We start from the raw sequence: 26,497 nt of genomic DNA on the forward strand, positions 1-26,497 counted from the left end.
ATAAATCAATGTGGTCTAGTGGTGATGTTAAAGGAAATAGACTTTAACTTTGATTGGGGGGGGGGGGGGGGGGGGGGTTTGGTGGCACTTTTTAAAATATGTCCATCACCCCCCAAAACAGTATTCTACGTTGCGACCAAAATGTTAACTGTGGCGACTGATTGAATTTATTATCGTCGCCATCTGGCGACTGACTCCAAAAACGTCTAAGTATTAAATTATTTGCCATGTGCGTTCAGAGTCCTTTGATGCACCATGTGATGCATTACAAACATTATGGGGGAGGGGAGGAGTTGTTGGTCAAGACTTACTTACCGACAACGTCTTTAAAACAAATTGATTTTTTTTTTTTAAAGCATAAACTAAATACCGGCAACCATACATGGCCATATTTTCTATTAGATGCATTTTTAATCAATTATTTATTTAAAATAATAAATTCAAAAAAAGAAGAAGAAGCAAACCGAATAATGTTGGTTAAATTGCAGAACTTTGGCAGTGAAAAGTGGACGGGGTGACAAAGTGTTACATAATTTTAGAAGGGATGGTAGTCTTAACGTTACAAAGTGTTATGTGAATCAGGGTAAAAAATAAACCTGCCAAAGTTTCCACTATGTAATTATTGAACAGACACAAGTGTTGCATTTGATCTGCTAATCCATTATGCACGTTTCTACAATCGTTCAAATCGAATGCAGCCCCAGTTAGCGTTTTCTTTTTCTTTTTTCTTGCTGTGTAGACGTACATGTATGCGCTGTTTCTGCCCACCATGTAGAAACACGGCGAAAACTTTCAAAGCGGCAAAATGTTAAAATATTACAATTCTTTAGGAAAACGAAAATCTAAAACTTCAAATGCTAATCAAGAAGACAAGACAGCTGAAACCGAAACAGAGCCAGCCAAAAAAACTTAGAAAATTTAATGAAACTTCAGTTTCTGTGGCTTCAACATGGCGATATTACTGACACAATGCACTATACCTATTGTAGAAAAATTAGCAAGCATGTTGCTGGCATAAATCAAATGAGGGGAGACTTTTTTTTCTCTTGTTTTTTGTATACCCACCACCCACAAAATAATATTTTAGTTAAACGGTAGGATATGTAGGAAAAAAATGGCAGTCATATGAGGCATAGAATTATAACTACAGTCCCTCCCGCCTCCCTCATGCGATCAATTCTGAAATGGTCCTCATTTCAAATTCATAATTCAGTGAAAACTAAATAATTTCACTGTTTCAAATTATTTATTTAATTTAGCAGCATAAGTCATCTATAATGTTATGATGGTTACAACACATTCATAAATGATACAAAATGAGTAGTGTCACACTGTGGCGAGTAACATTTTAAGCTTGGCTAGTAATTTTTTTTTGTCCACTAGCCAAAGAAGAGTAAGTTATAAAACCGAGTGTAGAACACTGCAAAATATTTAAAAAAATAAATAAAATAAGCATAATGAAAAAAGATGTAGGCAACTCACCAGGCATAAAATAGTAATTGTTGTGATATCTGCTTTACCCCCACCCCCACCTCCGATGTACGAAATAACTGCTGATTTAACAAAGTTCTGCAGTTTGATTAAAGAGCTACAAAAGGAAGGTTTGCCTATTAAATATTAGGGACGTACTGATTTATCGATAAGTCGACATGTCGCGGTATTTCTCTCTACGATACGATACATGCACTATTGTGTCGATACTTACGGTTTTAAAAAATTTATATTTGTCATTTAAAGTATTGATTTATTTAAAATAAATGTACCTTTTGTCATATTTGTCATGTACGCAAACCGCATATCTTGCCCTAGTTTCCGTTCCAGTTACCGTTACCGGAAACCAGTCCACACACAGCGTTAAGTTAAATTAATTTCGATTGGCTGATATCCAGATTTATAGCCAATCGCTTGCTCGAACCTAGGTCTTCGTCGGTATTGTTTGACATATGTGACATGTTTGCAAAGCATGGAGTTCTTAGCAGACGAATTTGAAAATCCGCCTGCGAAGTACAATATACCGTATGGCGTTTTTTCTTCTGCCTACCAGCCAGTTGATAAGCCACAGTGTGCCCAGGTGGATGAGGAAATCACTGTTTACAAGAAAGAGGAATGTATTCCCCTTTCGAGTAATCCTCTGAACATAGATTTCCAATGCTAGTAGTAGTAGTCCAAAGTGTGGTTGTTTCTACGTCCGAATATTTTTACATATCCTGTATATTATTGGTATTCAAAACTTGTTGCACCATGTTTCAACCGTTTCTCAACCGAAATAGTGCCACAAGTGGACACACAAACCAAAAATGTATAACCTACCATACTCAATAAATCCCGATTGGAGTACTTGCATCATTATTAACAAAATAAATTTTCCAAAGACAACATAAAAAAATTGCCCACCATTTTAAATTTGCTAAATAGAGGGAAGCAACTCGCCCTGCACATTAAGAAAAGTATTGACTTAATGTGCACCCTGCTCTACAGTGCTAGCTAAACTGGCCAAAACATACCTGTACACACCAAGAACATGTTTCAAAGTTTGAGGTGGGCAGAATTTGTTTCAAAAGTGTTTTTTCACTGCAGAGGATATTATCACAGCCCAAAGAGCACAATTAAAACCACAAAGTGTGTACAGTCTTATTTAAAAAAACAAAGAACATGACTTTTTAAAACAAATAATTCAACACAGTTGTGAACCATTTGTGGTTGTTTTCCTTGCACTCCTCACAAATATAAGTGATCTATTATTAATATATTAATAATTTTCTAGACCAACAATTCAGTATTTTTAATTGTAAATTTAACATCGCGATACTTATCGTATCGTGAGGTGAATATCATGATACGTATCGTATCGCAACCCTACTGTATCGTTACACCCCTATTAAATATCTTTATTTAAATAATTGATACCATTGTTGCATACAATGATAAATTCAGTCTCATTTACATACAAAATGTTTGACACGCTGTATGTTTGACTATTGTTGAACTTTATTATTGTTCTTAGAAGAGTGTTACGCTTAAATCTGTACATTAATGTCTTCTGTTGCTAGAACTTTTAGTGATGGATGAGTCAGTTGATAGGCAATGCTTTAATAATCATTTGGTAGGCAGTGTTTTAATGATTGAATACAAAATTATAGATCAGGCCATAATAAAATAATTATAGATTTTCATCCCTTCCCCTCCCCCATTTTTTATTGACCTCTTAAAACAAACATTTCAATGAGAGGTATTTCCAGTGTCATGTAGATATAAAATACAACATAAAATTTCTCGCTGATTAAAAAAAAAATACAGATGAAAAATCTAACATTTAATATTGTTGTGTTGCCTTATCGTCACTTTGGTGACAAATCATTTCTAGAAAACACCACAGCACTACAGATTACTGCAAACAGTAGAGTTTGAAGTTTTAAGCTAAAATTGGTTGGATGTTTTTGTTATGGTAAACTGATCGACAACTTTGTCACGTTTGCTGATGACGTACTGAAAATGAAGTTGTGTTGGTGACGGCCGCAGTAAGAGATAACCGGTGTCGAACGTGAACTGTGCGTGAGCTCGCCAGGGAACATTCAGCCTGAATGTGGGATCATTCCATTCAGGGTTGCCTGTAAAACAAAGACATAAAATATTAAATTTAATATATTTATCATGAGTGCGACTGTTGCCATTATGACCAGACATTTAGAATTTTGTAAAAAGAAATTAAATTATTGTTTGCTCACTGCACAGTTGACTCAATGCATCAGTTCACCCAAAGTGTTATTTGCAATGTACAGTAAAGTATTTAGAACTAGTGTTTACCCTTCAACTGGTGTATCTTGAGTTCGTAACCTTTGTACATGGAATGTGTGTTTTGACCAATAAAGCCTTATTTTAAATTTAATATTTTTTGTAGTTGCTTAGTATTGATTTTTTCCCTATTTGTCAAAGCATACCTTAAATGTATTTATTAGTCCCCTAGAATGCCTTGAGATATTGAGCTGAAATTTTATGTATAGCTTTATCATGTAATGTTACAGATCAAGTTTGACTTGCATGGTGATTTACCCATTTTTGACAGAGTTATGGTCCTTCAACTTAGGAAGATATTGAAACGAAATTTTGTATATAGCTTTATCACATATTCTTACAGATCAGAACTTTCATGGTGATTTACCCACTTTTCAAGAGGTATGGCCCTTGAATTTAGGAGATAAGAAAATTTTTTGGGCCCGGTAGGGGACATGTATTGCTTTAGCAGTATTCTCAGAATGCTTGTTCATAATAAAATGCTCTGTATATCAGACTTGTAATAAGTTTTATTTCCCTGACATGTTATACATCTATTTGTGTAACACAAATTTCAAATCCTTTATGTCTTGGGAGGTTTTTTTATAGGTCTTTTGTTGTTTTTTGTTGTGTTTCTTTTTTTATGCTAATATCTGGTACTTTATTACATTGTTTGTAAAAAAAAAATCAATGAAAAGTCTCTTCACCCACCTGCTGCTCCATTTACAATATACACCGGTGCCTTTGGGTTGTTGTAGTCCTTCTGAGTTGCCTTCAACTTGTAGACGGGGTACGTTCTTTCGTAGTTGTGATTGTGTCCCGCCATCACCACGTCAACCTTCTGTTCGTACAACAGATCCTCCAGGTATGACCGAAACCGTGGCGCTTCGCTCTCGCACCGCTCTGAGCAGATCACGCTGGTGCAGTACAGAGGTCGATGCCCGTAGACTATTATCCAGGGAACGTTGGCGCGGTTAGAGTTGGCCTTGTAGAGGTCCTGTTTGATCCAGGCGAACTGGGTGGAGTTCTGTTGGAACGGATGCTCGGTGGAAAATGAGAGGAAGTGGATGCCCATGTAGTCGAAGGAGAACCAGAAGGGGGAGGTGGAGCCGCTGTGGGTGGTCGGCATCGTGTACCAGTTGAGGTAGCCGGCGAAGTCGAACTGGCTCTCGTGGTTTCCCGGACACAGCATGTACGGCACCTGACAAAATGGAGCTGTCGATACAGTGTGCGATTTTCACTTAAAAAATTTAAGTGTCATAAGGACTCCCTGTTTGCAAGTCTTTAGAGCCTGCCACCAACCCAGTGAGCCCTGCAGTGTGTCTCCAATAGAACAGAAGATACACTAAATGTTTTGCATGAAACCATGGAAAAGATCGCTATTCAAGACTGGTTTCCCAGCATTTTGAGACATATGTTGACTGTGTCATTTCGAAAAATCATATTGAATGTAATTTGTACAAATAACTTTTACGAGCCATGCAGGCTCATATGCTAGCCAAGCTACAGAGTCCTATATGATTTTTACGAGCTCCATGACTCTCCTCAAAATCACACTCTGTGATAGATGATTGTGTTATATATAATCATTATTAACAGGCTGCGAATGTAATAGGATTCTGTGATTCCACGGAATTTGAATCAGAAGCATTTAAGATTATGAGACAGAATTCCAAAATATTTAGATTACAGCATTGTTATAATTCTTGCAGGATCCTAAAAAAACATTTCCTCAAAATTCAATATCTGATTTTTCCGTATACACTGATAATGTAGCAGTCAATTTTGAATATTTTAGAAATGATGACAGGGTCAGTTGAGTAGGAAGCATTGATATTTTAATTATTATTAACAAAAAAGGTTCTATTCCTGCTGGATGTTGTGTACTTTCTTCAGCAAATAGAGCCAGTTGTTCAATTTTAATGTGTATGTTGTTGGTATTGAACAAACGTTGCCTTACACTGTGTATGATATCTGAAATAGACCTTAACATGACTAGTGATTGGATAGAACATGATCTGAATCTAGTGTGTCTGAAATTATACTCATAATAATGAAAGTTTTTCTTTTAAAAACAAAACAATCGGTGGAACCAAAGTTTGCTAAACTTAGCTCTGATTGGCTGAGACATTTTGTTTGAAATCAGCTGAGCCAATCAGACTTTATAAAACATTTTGTCCTACTGAAAGCCATTATAGTTCAGTTACCTGAGAGACGGTTGACTGCAGCTGGTTCATGTAGTTGACCCATATGTAACTGTTATTGCCTGTCTTTCCACCAAACTTGTTTGCGTAGCTGATGTCTCCAGCATGAACAAGCATTTGTACGTCGCTCGACTTGACTCTCTTACTGATGGACGCCATTGTGTGTTCACCATGAGTCACACCCATGTCCCCCACTAAAGCTATCAGCGGACCCTCACCTGAATCGACATTCTCTTTTATCGTACCTGGCTGAAGGGTGAAAAAATGGGTCTCACTCCACCCATACTTCTCGTCACCACACACATAATAAACAGTCTCATATATGTTTGCCAACTGATGAAGGTCAAGTGTAGCCGTGTTCAAGGTCAGCTCGAAGTCTCCACTGGGATATGTGCTAATAAAGCCAGGAACTTTAATGTTGATGTTTTTAGAACTGTTGCCATAGTAACACATAGGGCTGAAAAGTCCTTGGCTGAAAGGTATGGGGTTGAGCCAGTTGACGCGCATGATGCCGTCGCCAGCCAGGGCGAGGTGAATGTCCTGTACCGGTGGTGAGGATCTTATTGCGAAGTCGTGGTGGAAGTCTGGGTAGAGGTGGCCGTGTTCACGGCTCAGTATGTACTTGGAGAACAGGCAGGCCTCGTCCTGGGAGACCGTCAGACAGATGAGAAGAGCTGCGAGCAAACCTTTTACCTCCATGATTTAATGGAAGCTAAAAAATAAAAATAACAAATTGATTAAATTCCAAGTGAGAATCAATTTAAAGATATTTATACTGCCATATTAGAAAAGAAAACTTTAAATCAGAAAAAAGTAACTTATCCGTGGTAATTGTCTTTTATAGAGGGGAGGGATTTAGCTCACCTAAGGTGTTGCATCGCAGGATCAAACCACCATGGTAGATCCATTTCAACTGATTGGTGGGGGTTTTCTTGTTCCAACCAGTGCACCACAGCTCGTCAGAGGCCGTGGTATGTGCTTTCCTGTCTGTGGGAATGTGCATATAAAAGATCCCTTGCTGCTAATGGAAAAATGTAGTGGGTTCGCTCTAATGACTACCTGTCACAATTATCAAATGTTTGACATCCAGTAGCTGATGATTAATTAATCATGTGCTCTAGTGGTCTCATTTAACATTTCATCTGTTTTGCTAATATTAGTTGTTTAAATGTTTGTAAAATGGATTATGATGCCTAACAAGGTACATGTATATACAGTCAAACTTCGATAACTCCACCTTCGATCTCTAGAAAATTTCGATCTCTTGACCTGAAGCGACGGTCCTGGCCGAATTGCTATAGAAACTAGTAATCACGGCCTTCGAAAACTCAAACTTTGAACACTCGATAAACTCGATCTCTCGACCTAATTATTTGGTCCTGCCATAAAGATTAAATAGATTATGCACCTCTAAAACTCGACGTGTGGAATGATCAGACTCGTTGCTGATAGTATTTTAAAGACGAATGAATTGTCAATCAGGTCAGTCAGACGAAGCGCGTCTGTCCCGGGTGGCCTGGCGAGGAGGCAGGTGATAATTACAGAATACTAGATCGCCGACTAAGTGGAACGAATTGATCCTGTGTTTGCTTGTCGGTGTTCATACATGGCAGAGAATCTCCCTACATAATACATAATTATAGACACAGTCTGGTAAATTTCAAAGAGCACTTGTAATATTTATTAACACTGTTTCTTTTTTTTAAATTATATAAATGTTAGTTTCTGATCTGCATTAGTGCATTTTAATGATTTTTCTTATTTAAAATAATTAAAATAATTTAGTGAATTGCGTTATATTCGGCGTTCAGTGTTTTATTTGTTAGTTACGTTCCGCCATGTTTTCACATCTGCAAAATGCATCAATGTTCATTATATCATTTACTTCTTGTTTCAGATTTGAACTCTTATATATTAATTTTGAAAACTTGAACTCCCTGAAACTCAAACTATTTCCTTGTGCCCTTCAAGATCGAGGTATCGAAGTTTGACTGTAATATCACTGAGTTACATGTAGGTTGATGATATAGAATTTATTTTGTTTTATATTGATGAAAAACATGTTAAAGTTTAAGTAATTTCCCAGATTAATATTATATTTTATTACCCATGTTGGTGGAGTGATCTGGGGAAAGATTTTGCAGAATTAGAAAACCTAAGAAAAGAAAAAATTTTCAGGACATAATATTCAATGTTTAGTGCAATGATTTCATGATGTCCAAGAAATCCTTTTACCTCAAAGAGCTGTTAAAACTCATTATATTAGGAAGCCATTGTAAGACTAAAGCTAACGTTTGTTTTGTTTAAAGGGACATTCCTGAGTTTGCTGCATTGTAAGATGTTTGCGACTAATAAAATATTTATACGATTAAACTTACATATTAAATATATTTTCTTATTCAGAATACCAGTGTTTTTATATTCAATGTGTTTATGGTTGTCTTAATATTTGTAAGAAGCCCAAACTAGATTTTGTCTTCAAATAATTTCGTACGTATGAAAATATATATTTTAGAAAATAAAATGAAATTTAACCTAGTACAAATATTTGAAACATGTTTAATACACAGCCACTAATATTTTATGCAGAAAAATATATTTGCTATGTAATTACAATCGTTAAAAAGTTTATTAGTCGATAACATATTAAAACTTCCAGCAAACTCGGGAATGTCCCTTTAACAGCACTACTAGATCACATTGATTTACTAATTGGCTATTGGATGTCAAACATTTGGTAATTATGACATACTGGTATTGTCTTAAGAGGAAACCCACTTCACTTTTCTTGGGAGAAACCTAATTGGATCCACCGATGGGGTTCAGTTGAGTTCCACCGAAGGGGTTCAGTTGAGTTCCACCGAAGGGGTTGAGTCCTCTAACTCAAGCACCTCAGGCGAGCACTTTACTGACTGTTACCTCCCCCCCCCCCCCCCCCCATTGTAACCTTGTACTTACATGTACCGGGTACTTACCTTAAGTATGATGGCTTAAGCACTATGCTACTAAGGCTGGTATACTATAATAATGTAGTCATGTGGGGGGACACACCCCCCCCCCCAAAAAAAAAAAAAAGAAGAGAGTCAAAAAGCAACAACAAAACAACCTTATTTGGGTCTCATACAAATACTAGAGTGACATAAGAAATAAAAGAAAAAGAAAAAAGAAAGAAATTAAACAATAGAAAAGAGATTTTAAAAAAGATAAAACCCACCACAAACAATATTGATTGTAAAGAATTTAATATTCTATGCAAGAAAGTCTGCATCACCATTTTCTTAAAGTCCTTAAAAGTAACCTTTAGGCCAAAAACAACAACACCACACACCCACACACTTACCCACCCCTCCAAAAAAAATCAAAACAATAAAAATTACCAGTATTGTTAAATGCCACATTAATTGTAACAACCAGGTCAAGTTCACTGACCCATCTTGATATTGATAACAGTAGCTGTAAATTGATCAGCTGATCAGCTGACTGACATAATTATACTGTAAACACTTCCCTGACCAGTTTCTTTAACTTCCATAAATACCTTATACCTCATGTCCAGAATTTTACACACTATTCTAAATTATGAAGCTTATTTGATTTTGTATGTATTGTCTTGCATCACCCGACTGAGCTTTAAACACTCATTCTGAGTGGCCATTGGGCTATTTCTCGTCCCAGCTGGCCATGCAGTGCTCCTCAACTGGTGTGACAAAGGCCGTGGTACACACTATCCTGTCTGTGGGATAGTGCACATAAAAGGTCCCTTGCTGCTAATTAATTGAAAAGAATAGCCCATGGAGTAGCGGCAGCAGGTTTTTTCTCTTAATTATCTCTATGTAGATGTAGATGTAAGTCCTACGCCATATGCATTGTTAAATAAAGCACTTCTTTTTTTCTTTCATTCTGAGTAGTAACTAAATCAAAAGCAAGCTCATAACCTACATGTCCTTGCTATAATATATAAAAGGTACTTCTCCCCCCCCCCCCCCCCCACCAATAATTTGAACAATAATCAATAATTCTGTAAAATTGTTGGTGGTGGGGGTGGGGGGGGGGGGGGGGGCATTGCCCAGTGGCAAAGCCCACACTTGATGTGCATTTGGCTATTTCTCATTCCAGCCAGTACACCGGTCACAGTGCCACCACGACTGGTATATCAAAGGTCGTGGTATGTGCTATCCTGTCTGTGGGATGATGCATATATAAAAGATCCCTTGCTACTAATGGAAAAATGTAGCGCATTTCCTCTCTGTCTATGTCAAAATAGCCAACTGTTTGACATCCAGTAGCCGATGATTAATAAATCAATGTGTTCTAGTGGTGTCGTTAAACAAAACAAACTTTTAACGTTCTCCCTCAGAATAATTTGAACAATATGCCTGAAAAGACCTACAGTTCCTTTCTTGAAATACTATTCAATGCACATCTGTGTGTGTGTGTGTTGAGACATCCCTTTGTTTAAGGAAGCTACAGAAATGTCTTATCTGCATAGACTGGCTCGCGATGTAAACGTAGTAGTCCTCTTACAGACAGAGTTGGAACCATATATTCTCATGGTCCATATCAGATCTCTGTAGACAAATCACCTGACCGCGAATCATGGCTGCATACCCTCAGTACTCTAGCTATCAAAATGTCTTTTGGAATCAGTCTTGTTCATGAATGCAGTATTTATTATACCAATGTCAGATTCATATTTAGCATGTTATGAGATCTATTACACACTTAAAATTTTATATTGTTTTGGTGCATTACTGGCGAATATATTAAAAGAAAAAAAGAAATGTTTTATTTAACGATGCACTCAACACATTTTATTTATGGTTATATGGCGTCAGACATATGGTTAAGGACCATACAGATATTGAGAGAGGAAACCCGCTGTCGCCATTTCATGGGCTATTCTTTTTGATTAGCAGCAAGGGATCTTTTATGTGCACCATCCCACAGACAGAGTAGTACATACCACGGCCTTTGATATACCAGTCGTGGTGCACTGGCTGGAAAGAGAAATATAGCGCAATGGGGCCACCGATGGGGATCGATCTCTCACCGACCGTGCATCGAGCGAGCACTGTACCACTGGGCTACGTCCCGCCCCTTGAGTATATTAATGCATATTATAATAAATAAAATAATAAAAAAATAAAAAAATAAAAAATTCTGGATTTGTTTTTGTAATTCACTTTCATCTTTGAATAAGTGTGATATACTAAATTAGCTGTTTGAATGAAGAAGTTTTGAAACAAACTAAATGTGTATATATTTTTTACTGTACTTCGTTGGATCCCAGGCAGGATCTGGCTCAGTTGGTAGAGTGTTTGCCTGGGGATCTTTGGTCGTAGGATTGAATCACCTCAGTCGACCCCTTCTTCGATTGGGTTTTCCCCATCCCAGCCAGTGCCCAACAAATGGTATATCAAAGGCTGTGGTAAGTGCTGTTCTCTGTGGGAAAGGTAAAAGATCCCTTGCTGTCATTGAAAACATATAGTGTGTTTCCTCTATGACTATATGTCAGAATTACCCAGTGTTTGATATCCAATAGCCATTGATTAATAAATCACTGTGCTTTTAAGTGGATAAACAAAATAAACTTTAATGTTCATGTGTGTTGTTCAGTTGCTATATAACCCTGCTTTTAAAAGTAATTACAATTAATACTCACCTTAGTATGTCGGTTTGTGTCAGGTTTGATTTGACATTTGCTATTTACTTATCTGTTATCACTTAGATCACATGACACTGCTGACAAGTCACTCATGTAAACATCTGAAAATTAGTCCACCCGTCCATAAAAATGTGCTACTTACAGTATACAATGTCATGTATATTATATGTAACTGAAGTAAACATTTTAAAATATGTGCTACTTACAGTATACAGTGTCATGTATATTATATGTAACTGAAGTAAACATTTTAAAATATGTGCTACTTACAGTATACAGTGTAACAAGTAAACATTTTATTCTCTCATTCTTTCATTTTGTTTAACTGAAGTAAACATTTTTTAAAAAAATGTTCTGCATTTATGTGCTACTTACAGTTATACAGTGGATCACTCTTTATATTGTTTATTGTAACTGGTTTGTAAACATTTTAAAATTCTCTCATTCACTCTTTCATCATTTTTTTATTGTACCTGCTCTTTGATTTAGTGCTGTTTACAATGTTACTTGAGCAAACTTCAGGATTCCGTCACTCTTTCATCATCTGTTTATTGTCCTGCCTGGTTTGATTTGCTGGGTGCTGTTTACAATGTTACTTGAGCAAACGGTTCAGGATTCCGTCACTCTTTCATCATCTGTTTATTGTCCTGCCTGGTTTGATTTGCTGGGTGCTGTTTACAATGTTCTGCATTTATTTTCCTGCCTGGTTTGATTTGCTGGGTGCTGTTTACAATGTTACTTGAGCAAACGGTTCAGGATTCCGTCACTCTTTCATCATCTGTTTATTGTCCTGCCTGGTTTGATTTGCTGGGTGCTGTTTACAATGTTACTTGAGCAAACGGTTCAGGATTCCGTCACTCTTTCATCATCTGTTTATTGTCCTTCCTGTCTGGTGTCATATGCTCTGTGTTATTTACTTTATAAGTTCTTCCTAGTCGGGACCAGGGTGTTCATTGTGTTTCAAGATAAGACTGTCCAGTGCATGCAGTCACTTGCACTAAGCACATCTAGAGCCACATAAAATGATGTAAATAGAGAATGCTACATGAGAGGCTGATGGAAATAGAGAATAATACATGAGTGGCCGTTAGATACCATTTATTTATAAGTTTGGTTTGTATAACGACACCACTAGAGCACATTGATTGGTTATTCATCGGCTATTTGAGGTCAAACATATGGTAATGTTGACATATAGTCAATAGAGGAAACCCGCTACACTTTTTCCTAATGAAGTAAGGGATCTTTTATATGCACTTTCCAACAGACAGAATAGCACATACCACGGCCTTCGATATACCAGTCGTGGTGCACTGGCTGGAACGAGAAATAGCCCAATGGGCCCACTGATGGGAGTCGATCCCAAACCGACCGTACATCAAGCGAGCGCTTTACCACTGGGGTACGTCCCGCCCCAGATATCATTTATCTCACAACGAGTTGTTTTAAAATGTATCTAACGAGCGAAAGTGGATTTGATATGTTTTAAACAACGAGTTGTATGTTTTTAAACAACGAGTTGTTTTAAAATGTATCTAACGAGTGAAAGTGGATTTGATATGTTTTAAACAACGAGTTGTAAGATAAATAGTATCTAATGGACACAAATGTATTATTCTATTTCTTACATACATGTATGCTCAAAAACCAAGTTTTAAGCAAATTTAACATTTTTTTCGACTAAAAGTTACTTACAGCCGTTGTAGCTAACTTATGCATCACAAGTTAACTATATGTCACAGTGTAATCTATTTCCACCGTGTTGTTTTTCTTTGGATGCATGACACTGGTGACCTGGTTATCACCTAGGAGCAACCAGTCGTATGTCTTAAAAATAAGAATGTCAACTGATTTTCACAAGATACTTGAAATAATAACTATAGTTATGTTTACTCGGCAAAAATGAGGATGTTTTCCTTCTTTTTTTCTTTTTAGAATGTTTTTGTTTTTTTTTTGAAGGGGGGGGGGGGGGGGGGGGCGTGCGGGAGATACATTGTATACACCTAATAGGAGTGATGCAAAGTTAAATACAGTAAATCAGAATTCTATGGAAACTGGAGATTTTTTTTCATGGTGCCTTTTTCAATATCAGTACAGAACAGAACAGAACAGAACAGAACAGAACCTTTTTAAACTCGACACCCCTTATACTGGGCTTTTTACTTGACTATTTGGGTGGTCAGTATAGAAGGGTTTCACTGTAATTTGAGGGAAATACTCTCTATCTTTTCAGATTTTTAAACATTAAATGTTTAAAAAAATTTAAACCCTAACTTTGAATATAACCAGTTACAGTTTTTAGGCCTCAAAGTATGATTGATGTTAACATTTCGCAATTTAGTCACTCTTTAATCAGCTATTTAGTTTACTCTCAGACAAATTAATTTTATCAGAGTTTTATTTAGTTTATATTGTTACATTATTGTTATCTTGTGATGTGTTATATAATTAATTCCCCATAACCCATTGAGTTATTTCCCATTACAACCAATGCTTCACAACTGATATACCATGCATGTTGCCTTGTCTGGGCAGGTGTGCACATAATAAATATGCCTTAATGGTAATCTACAAGACTTGCAGCAGTGCTTTTTTTCTTCTCAAGTATTAAAGGTTCTATCTCAAAGTTGCTTAATGTAGGCTTCTTGACAAAATCATTAACTTTTGCTTTGAAATGTAGGTAACACATACTAATAAGTTAAACACATATACATGTGATAATTTAAAGATATACGACTGGCTGCTCCTAGGTGATGATCAGGGCCCCATTTCACGAAGCGATCTTAGCACTAAAATCACCTTAAGTCATTAACTACCTTATGCACTTAAGGTGATCTTTACTCTAAGATTGCTTCATGGAACGCCCAATGTTGCCAATTCTATACCATCCAATGGAAGAAAAACATGATCGAAATTCATTACTCTATGACATATAAGTGAACTTGAAATTGATTTGTCTGTGATGCATAAGTTAACAATAAGCATTAGGGCTTTGGTTGGAAGAGACATTTAAATTTGTTTTAAAACTGTTTTTGAGAATATGTAAAAAAAAGCAGAATACTATATGTACATTCATGTCCATTAGATACCATTTATCTTTCTTTTTTGTCTTTTTTTTTTAAAGAATTTATTCCTTGAAAAATAATTGCCACATTTACATTTGCTTTATACTCACGGGGCTTGAGTGTTTATTTGGTAACATTTTTAATGCACATTGTTTTCTACAACCCTTTATGCAATGCAACCTTTTATGAATTGCAATGTAGGAATCAAAAAATCATGGAGGATAGACACTTTAGTGAGAAGTAAATAGTTGTAACAGAAAACAGGAAGGTTTTCTAGGGTCTATATTTGTATTCTAGTTTTGTAATAGCAAAATAAATTTTAAAAATGCCTATAAAAGTAAGTTAATATAATAATTGATATTATAATAGACCTCTTTCACATTCCCATTGCGCATGTGCGCGAAGAGTACCGTCCCTTGCCGAATTGGACGGTATCGAGGCTGTATACAAATTGGGGGGGGCATGATCGACAGTTGTCATGAGCGTCGTGAGTAGCTTCGTAGGAGCTGTGAATCTCTAGCGACTAACGTACATATTTCGTATAAGATGTTAAAATGGCTGCGAAAAACGGAATGGTTTAAGACCAAAAGCAGTGAAATATTAACTTAAATGAGGTCTCTGGAGCCGCCTGTCAAGGGTATTTTAACAACACCAGATTAAAAGAATCATACAATAAAATTAATTTTAGTGGAATGTGTTTGCTACTTTTAACAATTAGAATTAGAGTTAAATATTCACGTGGATTTACCAGTGATGTATCAGTATTTAAAATTTAATAAAATATGCTTCTTCTTCCCCCTAAAAAACCCAACAAAACCCCTAACTCACATAGACCTTTATCACAGCTCTATTTTCCCCTTATCGTTTCCCTAGATTTATATATATATAAATATATGTAGAACTATTATTTGCCTTGAGAAACAGGGGATCATAACGTCTGGATTATCAAATGAATGTTACCCAGGGGATGAAGACACACATTCACATAATGGTATCTATTGTATTTATGTTTACTATAAAACCACTTGAATGAATACAATACGGGCCTGACATGGTACTTAATATGTTTGCTTCAAACATTCAAACGAAGTATCTTATGACTAGTACCTTATGACTGCTCATAATAAACCCTCATGAGTTTATAATAAAGAGACCATCCTGAGTTTGTAGCTATATTATCAAGCTGTCGGCTAGTCTAATCTGTTCTAAATAAAACTTGAATCTTTCTGAGGTTAAATAATCTTGCTTCGAATTTAAATAGCTGTACATGTATATGCAATAGTTACATTTCTGACCATTCTCAGGTCGGTAGCAACCGGGAAGTTGGAGGGAGGAGGGGACTATAGCCCCACTTTTATAAATACGGTTTAAAATATGGCTTTTGTCCCCCACCCACCACCAATTAGACTGTCCCTCCACTACAGATTGTGCCCTGCGCCCCCCCCCCCCCCCCCCCCCCCCCCCCCGATCTCCAGATATCTTTCTTACGGGCCTGATTCTAATGCTCAAATTTTCATATGTATCATTTAATTTTATTCCAAATACCAAACAAATTTTTTAATAACTTGGTGCAAAGAAATCTCGACAAGAATCCTGAATGTATTTATCTGTATAATCTTTATAAATATTTAAATCATGTTAAATACAATAAATATATGCATAGATACACGCTCGCACACATTAATATTATTTCAGCCCATATCCGATATTTATTGCGTACGAATCTGAACCGATGGTTTGTCGGGCATTGACAACCACATATTTTTTATTTCGTGAAAAGCAATAATTCACAAATGTCTCCAATAAGTCTTGTTGGATGTCGACAGAATTTTCGGGTTCCCTACTGATAGAATAATTAATCAGGGAGTTTTTTAAATTCCTATTGCGTGGCCTCCCATTGTCTATGCCCCCCAACTTGTCCACAGGTCTATTTTTGAGAGATCTCGCGTGAGTTCGCGGTTTGCGTCCTTGAGTTACCCTGCAACGGGCACATGTGCAGTGGAATGTGAAAGAGGTCTATTATAAAAGGGGGTGGGACGTAGCCCAGTGGTAAAGTGTTCGCTTGATGTGTGGTCAGTCCAGGATCGATCCCCGCTGTGGACCATTGAGCTATTTCTTGTTCCAGCCAGTGCTCCACAACTGGTGTAACAAAGGCCGTGGTATATACTATTCTGTGTGGGATGATGCGTGTAAAAGATCCCTTGCCTCTAATCAAAAAGAGTAGCACTTGAAGTGGCGAGAGCAGGTTTCCTCTCTCAAAATCTGTGTGGTATTTAACCATATGTCTGATGCCATATAACCGTAAATAAAATGTGTTGAGTGCATTGTTAAATAAAACATTTCTTTCTTTTTTTGTAATTGTAAAATACCCCATTTAAGTATTTATCTTACAAGCTACACATATCTTACAGTTACAAAATTGCAACTAACATGCTTTCATTTGTTAAATATGTTTTAAAACAACTCGTAAGATACATGATATCTAATGGCCACTCATGTTGTATTTACTAGTTCAGTTGAAGTGAACACTGTAATATTATGCCAGACAGATATCGCTGACAAATTTGCTAATCTCTCATTAGCATTAATAAAATTAATCTTTCAGAGTGCAGCCAATTAAAATTGAAAAAGGTGCATCACGGAAAGAAAATGAAACTTCATATTTAAATGGCATTGCTTGAATGCTAAGAAAATTAAACTTCATATTTAAATGGCATTGCTTGAATGCTAAGAAAATGAAACTTCATATTTAAATGGCATTGCTTGAATGCTAAGAAAATAAGTTTTGAAATTGCAGCTTTTAAAGGCTACATGTATATAATTCAGAATGTGGGCGTTGTTTTTATAATAATTATTTACTCAAATTGTTTCACATGATAAAATGTTTGTGTTATTTCAGGTGATATGGACAAATGGAAGCTGGTGAGACGTTTTTTCATGGTCGATAATGTAGCAACAATACCAAAAGCGGCAGGTAATTCCACTATTCCATTATATTACACAGTCAGATGTCATTATCTCAACCTCTGTGTCCTCATTAGCCCATGATATTTTAAAGTTAACAAATGGTTACCATGGCATAATTTACACTAAAAGCTAACTGGACTGAATTTACAAAATATACTTTATATTTGGTTGGGTATGGATACCTTTGGTTGTTCAAAATCAAGTTCCAACATTATACTTTCAATTCTTATTTGTATTTATTCAGTCCTTGGTTAGGAAAATGTCTGTGAAGAATTGGTTAAGCTAGGTAACGTTTGAACAACTGGTCCCTGTGTTTAAGAAAAACAAATCTGGTCCCACTGAGATAATGGTTTGTTTGTATATACAGTGAAACCTTGCAAAACCGGATCGTCTGTAAACTGGAATTCCCGCAAAACCGGACATTATTCATGGTCCCTTTTTAAACATCAGTATAAAAAAGAACCTCTCTAAACCGGATACCCCTTAAAACCAGACATTTTACTTTGTCCTGAGGGTGTCCGGTTTAGGGTTTTTTTTTTTTACTGTATATAACAGTTTATTTTTATGAAACGACAGTGTCTTTGCTACTCAATATGGGTACCACGATAATTTTTGTACCATACAGCATGGCTTGTGGGCATGTACCATGATTTATAGTCAGCCCTAATCTTGCTGGCAAAATGAGTGGGTTTTTTTCAACAAAATTTGTTTCAAGTCGCCAAGTTATTAGTAGTGGCGAGAAGTCGAAGTCGCTGTAATATTTGGGACATAATCCGATTTAAAAATTAAATCACATAACAGATGTCAACATCCCGACTTGGTTTGGTTGTATATATATAACAGTTAATTTTTGTACCATACAGCATGGTTTTTGGGCATGTACCATGATATATATGTAGTCGGCCGTAATCTTGCCGGCAAAATTAAAGTTTTTTTCGACAAAATTTGGTTCAAGTCGCCAAGTTATTAGTAGTAGTGAGAAGTCGCTGTAATATTTTGGACATAATCTGATTTAAAAATGAAATCACATAACAGATGTCAACACCCTGAGTTGTTTAGTGTCATAGCTCACTTGACACCTTGGCGCCTCACTGACATCGACACATGTCGCACCATTTGCTGTCATCAGTCAGAATATACTAATTATTACTTTCATTTTAACATAACAACATAGTGATTTCCCTAGAAATTAGGCAAGGCATGGTAGACCAAACACTTTTGGGGCATTTTCACCATTTTCGGGGCACTTGTTTTTCATTAAAATACAATTTTTTTTAATTAAAATAAACATTATTGTAATTTATGTGCTTGCTTTAATAAATGAATGGCAAAAGATATAAAAAGCATATTTTATTAATTAATAATACCTTTTTGGGTGTTTTATAAAGGCAATTTTAGAATTAATTACTGAAAAAGGCTTGTTTAATCTCAGGGCAGCATGGCGCTCATTGAGGCAAGATGGCACTGGACTATTGAGGCATGGTGCTGCACCATGCTAAAACAAGCTAGGGAAAACACTACAACACATTATCAACTACTTAATAATATCATGTTTTTAATATACGTCAATTGTTTTGGCTCTTTTGTCTCAAACAATCTTGAACTTTGTTCTGTCAATGGCAACATAGTGATGATGATATGTTAGACATTTTAGCAATTTTGTTTTTTTTCAAGATTTGTTTCATTCATTTGTTTCATTTTACTTTCTAAAACATTACTCAGAATTATGTATTTAGCTTCATAAATCGTTGCGTGAGAGCTAAAAGGTCTCAGTGGCAGATACGACCTAAAATGTCTTTTTTGCATATTCAGAATTGCCATCCCCGATTACATATTGTCACAAAAAATCATAGCTGTGTCCCTAATTGCATTGCTTATACAGAAGGATTTAAATGGTCGTAAATGAATCACAGATACCACTTTGCACGAAAATAGACATAACTGACACATACGACTTTCCTCCGATTTGCTTGCTGTCCATTATATGCACACGACTGGTCGTGTGTGGTAGATACACCCTTTTTAAATACAGTTCATTATATAATTATGTCTGACATAGGTCGTATGTTCCAAATACGACACATATGTATTCTTTGTTACCGGTCTGTGATAGAAATTACAAATGCGAAGTACAATAGAGCATACATTATGTCAATATTTTTATGTGCTTGAATTCTAAAAATAATATGACTTTTGTCGTTGTGAGAGCCCGGTCTATTTAAAAAAAACCATTTGATACTGCATGCAAGGAACCATTTGGCAACAGACAAGAATGGTGTGTGTATATATAAATAGGAATTGCAGTAACATTAATGTTCGTATGGTTTGCCATTTTATGTGCACCATATTTATAATAATAAACATGTTTTGGTGAATTTTCGTGAAAAACAAATATCTATTTTGAAATGTCTTTAATTGAAGCAAAGTTTCCAACATGTAATTTGTATCTGTAGATACAATTTTAATTCATAATAATGTTGTATGTGGTAGTGCTGCAACGATAAACCGGTATATTGGTATATCGCAATAATTGATCAGCTCGATACGAACCGCGGTACAGTTTTGCGTGTCGCGATTTTTATACGCTTTTTTTTCTTTTCTTGTATCTTATTTGACTTGAAATAGGCAAACAAACAAACAAACAAAAACCACATCATTTTATTAATTGGTGATGACAGGAAATGTAACAATCACGTCAAGCATAGTCGGCTTACTTGTTGGCATACGAAGTGATAGGTCAGTTATACTTGGTTCTAACTTCTAAACAAAATGTGTTAAAAGTCCAATGAAAATAACCAGTTACAAATAAATGTTTTGTTACTTACACATTATCATCCACCAGCCTCGGTGGCGTCGTGGCAGGCCATCGGTCTACAGGCTGGTAGGTACTGAGTTCGGATCCCAGTCGAGGCATGGAATTTTTAATCCAGATACCGACTCCAAACCCTGAGTGAGTGCTCCGCAAGGCTCAATGGGTAGGTGTAAACCACTTGCACCGACCAGTGATCCATAACTGGTTCAACAAAGGCCATGGTTTGTGCTATCCTGCCTGTGGGAAGTGCAAATAAAAGATCCCTTGCTGCCTGTCGTAAAAGAGTAGCCTATGTGGCGACAGCGGGTTTCCTCTAAAAAAAAACGTGTGTGGTCTTTAACCATATGTCTGACGCCATATAACCGTAAATAAAATGTGTTGAGTGCGTTGTTAAATAAAACACTTTCTTTCTTTCATTATCATCCATTGTTCATTTACGTTGGAATATGGCTACGGCTATCATCTTCAAAGAAATAAACCAACAAATGAGAATCACACTTAGCTGTTTTTCACTGAACTCGGAATACTTCAGCCGATCGTTCAAAATACCTCGGCTAATAACCTCGGCTAATAACCCCGGCTCAATATGTACATTTCCATGTCAAGCAAGCAGCAACAAAGAAGCCTGATAGTAAGGATTTCCGAATGTGACAATTTATAAATAGTTTGACACCGTCACACCGGTGTTCTAGTAGACTAGTATTGTGTTAAAAAATAAAAATATGGCCTAAAACATTTAGCCTACAGCTGAAACTAATAAAGATCATTAAAAAGTTATGCCTTCTGTTTTCATTTAAAAAACCCAACCCATAAATATTAAATTTAAATAATATCAACTATATTGAAATACATATTGCAATACAATTTCTTATATCGCAATACAGTTTTGACCGTATCGTTGCACCCCTAGTATGTGGCATATACGACCAAAGTGAAAGCATAATCACAATGATTTTGGATGTACGTGCATTTAATTATATGTTATGGTGATCAAGTTCTGCCTTTCAGCTGCCTTTGAAGATCTACAGGATTGCCCTCAGGGGTGTACAAATATGAAATTGTGATAGTTGCCCGGTGGGCAACCAGTAGCTGAAGTTTGGTTGCCCAACAACATCTCTTGGTTGCCCACATATTTCATAAAACGTTTTATGAATATAATTTTGAACTGTCTTGAAAATGAAACTGAAATTTAAAATGTTTTTATTGTTATCATTACTTATCAGTTTAGTTTTATTTCTTTTTTAACATTATTTATCTACAGCTCATCTTCGCTTAGGCTGAAAAAAGGTTTGTTTTGTTTAACTGGAGCACACTGATTAATTAATCATCGGCTATTGGATGTCAAACATTTAGTAATTCTGATTCATCAGAGGAAACCCGCTACATTTTTCCTAATGCAGCAAGGGATCTTTTATATGCACTTTCCCACAGACAGGAAGGCACATACCACAGCCTTTGTCCGGTTGTTGTGCACTGGTTGGAACGAGAAACAACCCAATCAGCTGAATGGATCCGCAGAGGTGGTTCAGTCTCGCTTGGGCTGTCACAGTCATAATACTTGATGAACTCAGGGCTCATCCAAGATTAAAAATACCTGTTGCCAAAAAAATTGCCAAATGGGATTTTTATTTGCCATAATGAAGATGTTTTAGCCAAAATTGTTTTGTGTAGTACTGTATAGAGTATTTATATATGAATATGAAACTTCTATCTTTTTCAGCTAATTATGTACAAATTGGAATACATCTGAATAACAAAATTATCCCAGATCAAAATCAAAGACAGCAATGGGGGTAGGGGCAGCTAATATATTACTTTGATTTTTCAGTGGGTGAGGGGAGATATGTAGAGTTGGAAGCCAATGCCCTCTGCAAACACACCCAAAATTCTAAGGTCTATGGCATTAATAAAAATCTGAGAGCCAATACTCTTCTTCTTTTTTTAAACAGTGCTCATTATTTCTGTAAAATAGCAATCTTTATTTTGGTTTGAACTGCTTTTAATTGTATTTTAATAACCCATCTATTCCACACCCCATTTGCGCCATTTTGTTAAGTTCCGCGTCGTGTTAAATGCTTGTTGTTGATTTCAGCTTGTAAAATACGTAGCCTAAGAATGCTGACTTCACGTTATGACAACTATCCATTTACGTCAAAAGGTTTTGATTAAAAAGATAATGAATTCAAATTTTACGGTCTTTTTAAAATCTAGCTATCTTTTGAGATGTCACCTCACAGTCAACAAATTTATATAATATTTTATCTAACAAATATGATTATTGTAAACTAATTGTATTCAGTGTACGTTTAACTGCAATTTGTATAAATACTGCATGTTCCTTTCCCGCGATTGCGAAATGCATGAGTGCGAAATTAACAAAGACAACGGAAATAAACAAACGAAACAGCAATTAAGTATTCATTAATGCGAACAACTATTTGGTGGTGGGTTTTTTTCTCACAAATCGTATTGTTTAATGTCTGCAACAATGTCTTTTGACACGTGCAAGTCTCGGCTGACTGTCAAGCGTGACCTATATGCACACTGAAAACAGCCAACGAACGTTTTCCAAACATTCGCGAACTATGCGATTGGTTCCCGACGTGGACATTGGGTTTAACATGAAGCACATAAACAAGTTTAGCGGACGTTTTTGTTTTGCTCGGTCTACCTGAAATCGGCCCTCGTCTACTTGTCTTTGGCCCTGAACTAGCATGTGTATTGAAACTGACACGCAATTTCGGTCCGTTTTTATTACTTTGGCTCAAACACTTTACAGAGTTAAAATAACACGCTACAGATTTTTCAGACTTTTCTTGCATACATGTTGCCATTAAAATTAATAACTGATTATTAAAATAAGCAAACATTGTTATGCTGAATTCTTGATGACACCGCTTCTCGTTACCAGTCGCGAGATCCCTGTTAATATTTGGTATTATTATAAGTTGTAGAAGCATCACGAGGGGTATATGGCTTTTTATGTACCCTCTGTGTGTTCTTTTACCCCGAGCCGAGCAAAAGGACTCCCATGGCGCAAAGAACACAGAAAGAACACTGCACACAACATGACATCAGCTTTTCTGATGACTCATCAGGAACGAATACTTTCTCCTTTTAAAAATAAATATGTGATTTACAAAACTGAAATGTTTTAGAAGTGATGGTTCTTTCAGATTTACTTGATATACTGTTGGTTGTAAATGACGAATTTAATTTAATCATGAATAATTGTCGTAACTACAACTATTTAAGCAAATAACTAAAACACCTAATATGCTATAAATACTGCAAATATACAAAGAAATCGTAAATATTTTCAGCTTTCATTGTCATTAAAAGAAATTCGACATCTTAACTACTGATAAAGAAAAACAGTTTTCCTTCATTATCTCAGGTTTTTAAAAATTAATTTTAATGCACTTACGTCCTTCTGGCTCTCACACAAAGAAAAGTGACAATTTATTACTTTGGTTATCATCCACGGAAAGTCCCATTATATACTGGTACTGCCCAAAATGACCAGTGATACATGTATGTACCATTACTGATTCTGAAAAAACCCTCAGGTGGACTAATAAATACAGTCCTTAGTTGGTTGTCATTTGTCAATACACTGGTTGCACTTTTCACATTAAAGTTGCTATATCATAGTTACAAGGACCACATTTCACTAGTTTTACATTTATTTGTGATAACTATAGATAGATTAATGAATCCTACACATTTGTGCATAAATAATTCAGAAACATTTAAATTATAATAGTGCTAGCAACTAGATTCCTGTTTACCATGCAGTACATGTACATAACAAATCTCATGAAATCATAAAAACCTGCTTTGTTGATTGTCGGCAACTATAGTCCGTGCCATCCTACACTTTTTTTTTTTATATAAATAATTTCAGTTTTGTTTGACGGAAGAAAAAAAGTAAAAGTGTTTTTGAAAAAAAACAAAAAAACATTCTATGTCCAATGAAGAAAACAATTGGCTCAGAAATAAGTAACTCATAGTAAATTCCATAGCATGTTCCCTGTGAGAAGAACTATAGATAGGACCGTCAAGAGAGATGCACAAAGACAGCAAACTTTTCGGAAATATACATGTAGCCTGGCAAAGTATTGCAAAGTGTCAGCCACAACTGAACGTGCCCAGTTTCTTTCATTCATGAGTCACCTAAAGATTTTACAGTATATATTTTTCTTTCTACTAGTTAATTAAAAAAAAATTTATTTTATTTTTTATTAACATATTGTTGAAGTAATAATGTTTACATTTCAATTTAATATATGGATTTTGGCTGAAAGCTGCCGTTATGGGACTTTGATATGGCACTTTTAATAAGTTGATTACTCTTACATCTTCATTTCCAGTACCACTGTCCGCTTTTATATAAAGTATCTTTCAACAAAAACAGCAATTTTTTTCCCTTATTTGTTCGTTGTTCGTTGTAACTTGTTGTCTTTGGTATTACAGTGTTATTCTTCTGGTTCGTTTTTGATATTACAGTGTCAGTAACTGTTATTGTTTTTATTGTTGTTGATATTAGGCCATAATATAATCAATACTAGATTTTTCCTCAATTTTTGTCTCGCTTTTATGTACGTATTAATTTTCTGATGGCAGCGGCATCAATTTTCCGTTTAAGTGTACATAATTAAAGTTTGATGTTTAGATCAGTTTCTCACAGACTACCTTGTATAAGTCCTAGGTCACTGAAACCTGGTTTATAAATTATAATTACACTAATGAATGTTCATCAAAGTGCAGCAAAATTGTTTATGGTAGGCGAGACGTTTAATTTAGTGGAATTCTTGGGGGGGTTTTCATAAGGAGAAGAATTTTTATTTTATATTTTAAGGACATTGGAAATAGTGTATAGTGAACATTATATAATAATTATGTTCCAAGAACAATTTTTGGAGAATGGGGGCCAATTAAAAAAAAAGGGTTCAGACTTTTATCCTCAGGGTAAGATCTGAGATTTTGGTAACTGATGTGTTTTGGATATTTTCGTTTTGTATTACAGTGTTAATGATAAAAACAATTGCTGATCATTTGATGTGGAGATCTACCCGAGTTGGTAGAGTGCTCGCTGGTGTCTCATGAAGTACTTGTATAGTAGGATCGAACCACCTCAGTGGACTTATTCTCTGACTGGCTTTTTTCTTTCCTGTCCCAACCAGTGCACAATGACTGGTCAATAAAAGGCTGTGGTATATGCTGTCCTGTCTGTGGGATGGTGCATATAAAAGATCCCCACGACTGGCATATCAGAGGTGGTATGTGCTGTCCTGTCTGTGGTGAAAGTACATATAAAAGATCCCTCTCTGCTAATGGAAAAATGTAGCAAGTTTCCACTGAATCAATGTTCTCTAGTTTTGTTGTGATACAAAACAAAGTTGAGCTTTTTGCTAAGAAAATCTGGTACTGTCCTTTATTATCAGAGGTTATGACTTGTTCAGTGGCATTAGTGGTGTAGTGGGGGTGGGATTTAGCTGAGTCGGTTGAGTACTCGGTTGAGTACTCGTTTGAGGATCGAAATACGTCAGAGGATTCATTCAGCTGACTGGGTGTTTTTCTCATTCCATCCAATGCACCACAACTGGTCAAAGGCCTTGGTACATATGTGTTTTCCTGTCTTCGGGAAAGTGCATATAAAAGATCCCTTGCTTCATTAGGAAAAATATAGCAGGTTTCCTCTGATGACTACATGTCAGAATTACCAAATGTTTTACAGCCAGTAGCCGATGATTAATTAATCAATGTGCTCCAGTGGTGTCATTAAACAAACCAAACACATTTTTTTGTAGTGGTGTTTTGGTTAAAGCCATCTGACTTAAGGTATTAGGATCATTTCCTGGGACCTGCTTCCAGGTAGAATGAGAGTTTTATTTAACAGATAGGAGATGGATGGCCACTACACCAAGGTTGTGTCTCTCATTAAACCAGTAGTCAAGACACCCCAGATAGCTGAAATAGGCAAGATCTAGCTCAGTTATAAGAACACTTG

The 26,497-nt window shown here is 36.0% G+C and overlaps 2 protein-coding genes across 2 annotated transcripts in view; one reads left to right on the forward strand and one right to left on the reverse strand.

Annotated features, from left to right (window-relative positions):
* Nucleotides 1-26,497, forward strand: part of LOC121388907 (meckelin-like) — a 68,647-nt gene that overhangs the window by 18,150 nt on the left and 24,000 nt on the right. Inside the window, exon 12 of the mRNA XM_041520446.1 lies at nucleotides 17,605-17,679. Coding sequence (XP_041376380.1) covers nucleotides 17,605-17,679 — 75 coding nt within the window. The remainder of the gene's footprint in view (nucleotides 1-17,604; nucleotides 17,680-26,497) is intronic.
* On the reverse strand, nucleotides 1,233-11,698 carry LOC121388908 (acid phosphatase type 7-like). Its single transcript, XM_041520447.1, has 4 exons — nucleotides 11,638-11,698; nucleotides 5,979-6,687; nucleotides 4,483-4,972; nucleotides 1,233-3,608 (listed from the first exon to the last, which is right to left on the reverse strand). Exons 2-4 carry the CDS (start codon nucleotides 6,672-6,674, stop codon nucleotides 3,418-3,420), a joined length of 1,377 nt encoding a protein of 458 aa, XP_041376381.1. The 5' UTR covers nucleotides 6,675-6,687; nucleotides 11,638-11,698; the 3' UTR covers nucleotides 1,233-3,417.

Source organism: Gigantopelta aegis, chromosome 14 (assembly GCF_016097555.1).
Source record: "Gigantopelta aegis isolate Gae_Host chromosome 14, Gae_host_genome, whole genome shotgun sequence".
NCBI classification, from domain to species: domain Eukaryota; kingdom Metazoa; phylum Mollusca; class Gastropoda; order Neomphalida; family Peltospiridae; genus Gigantopelta; species Gigantopelta aegis.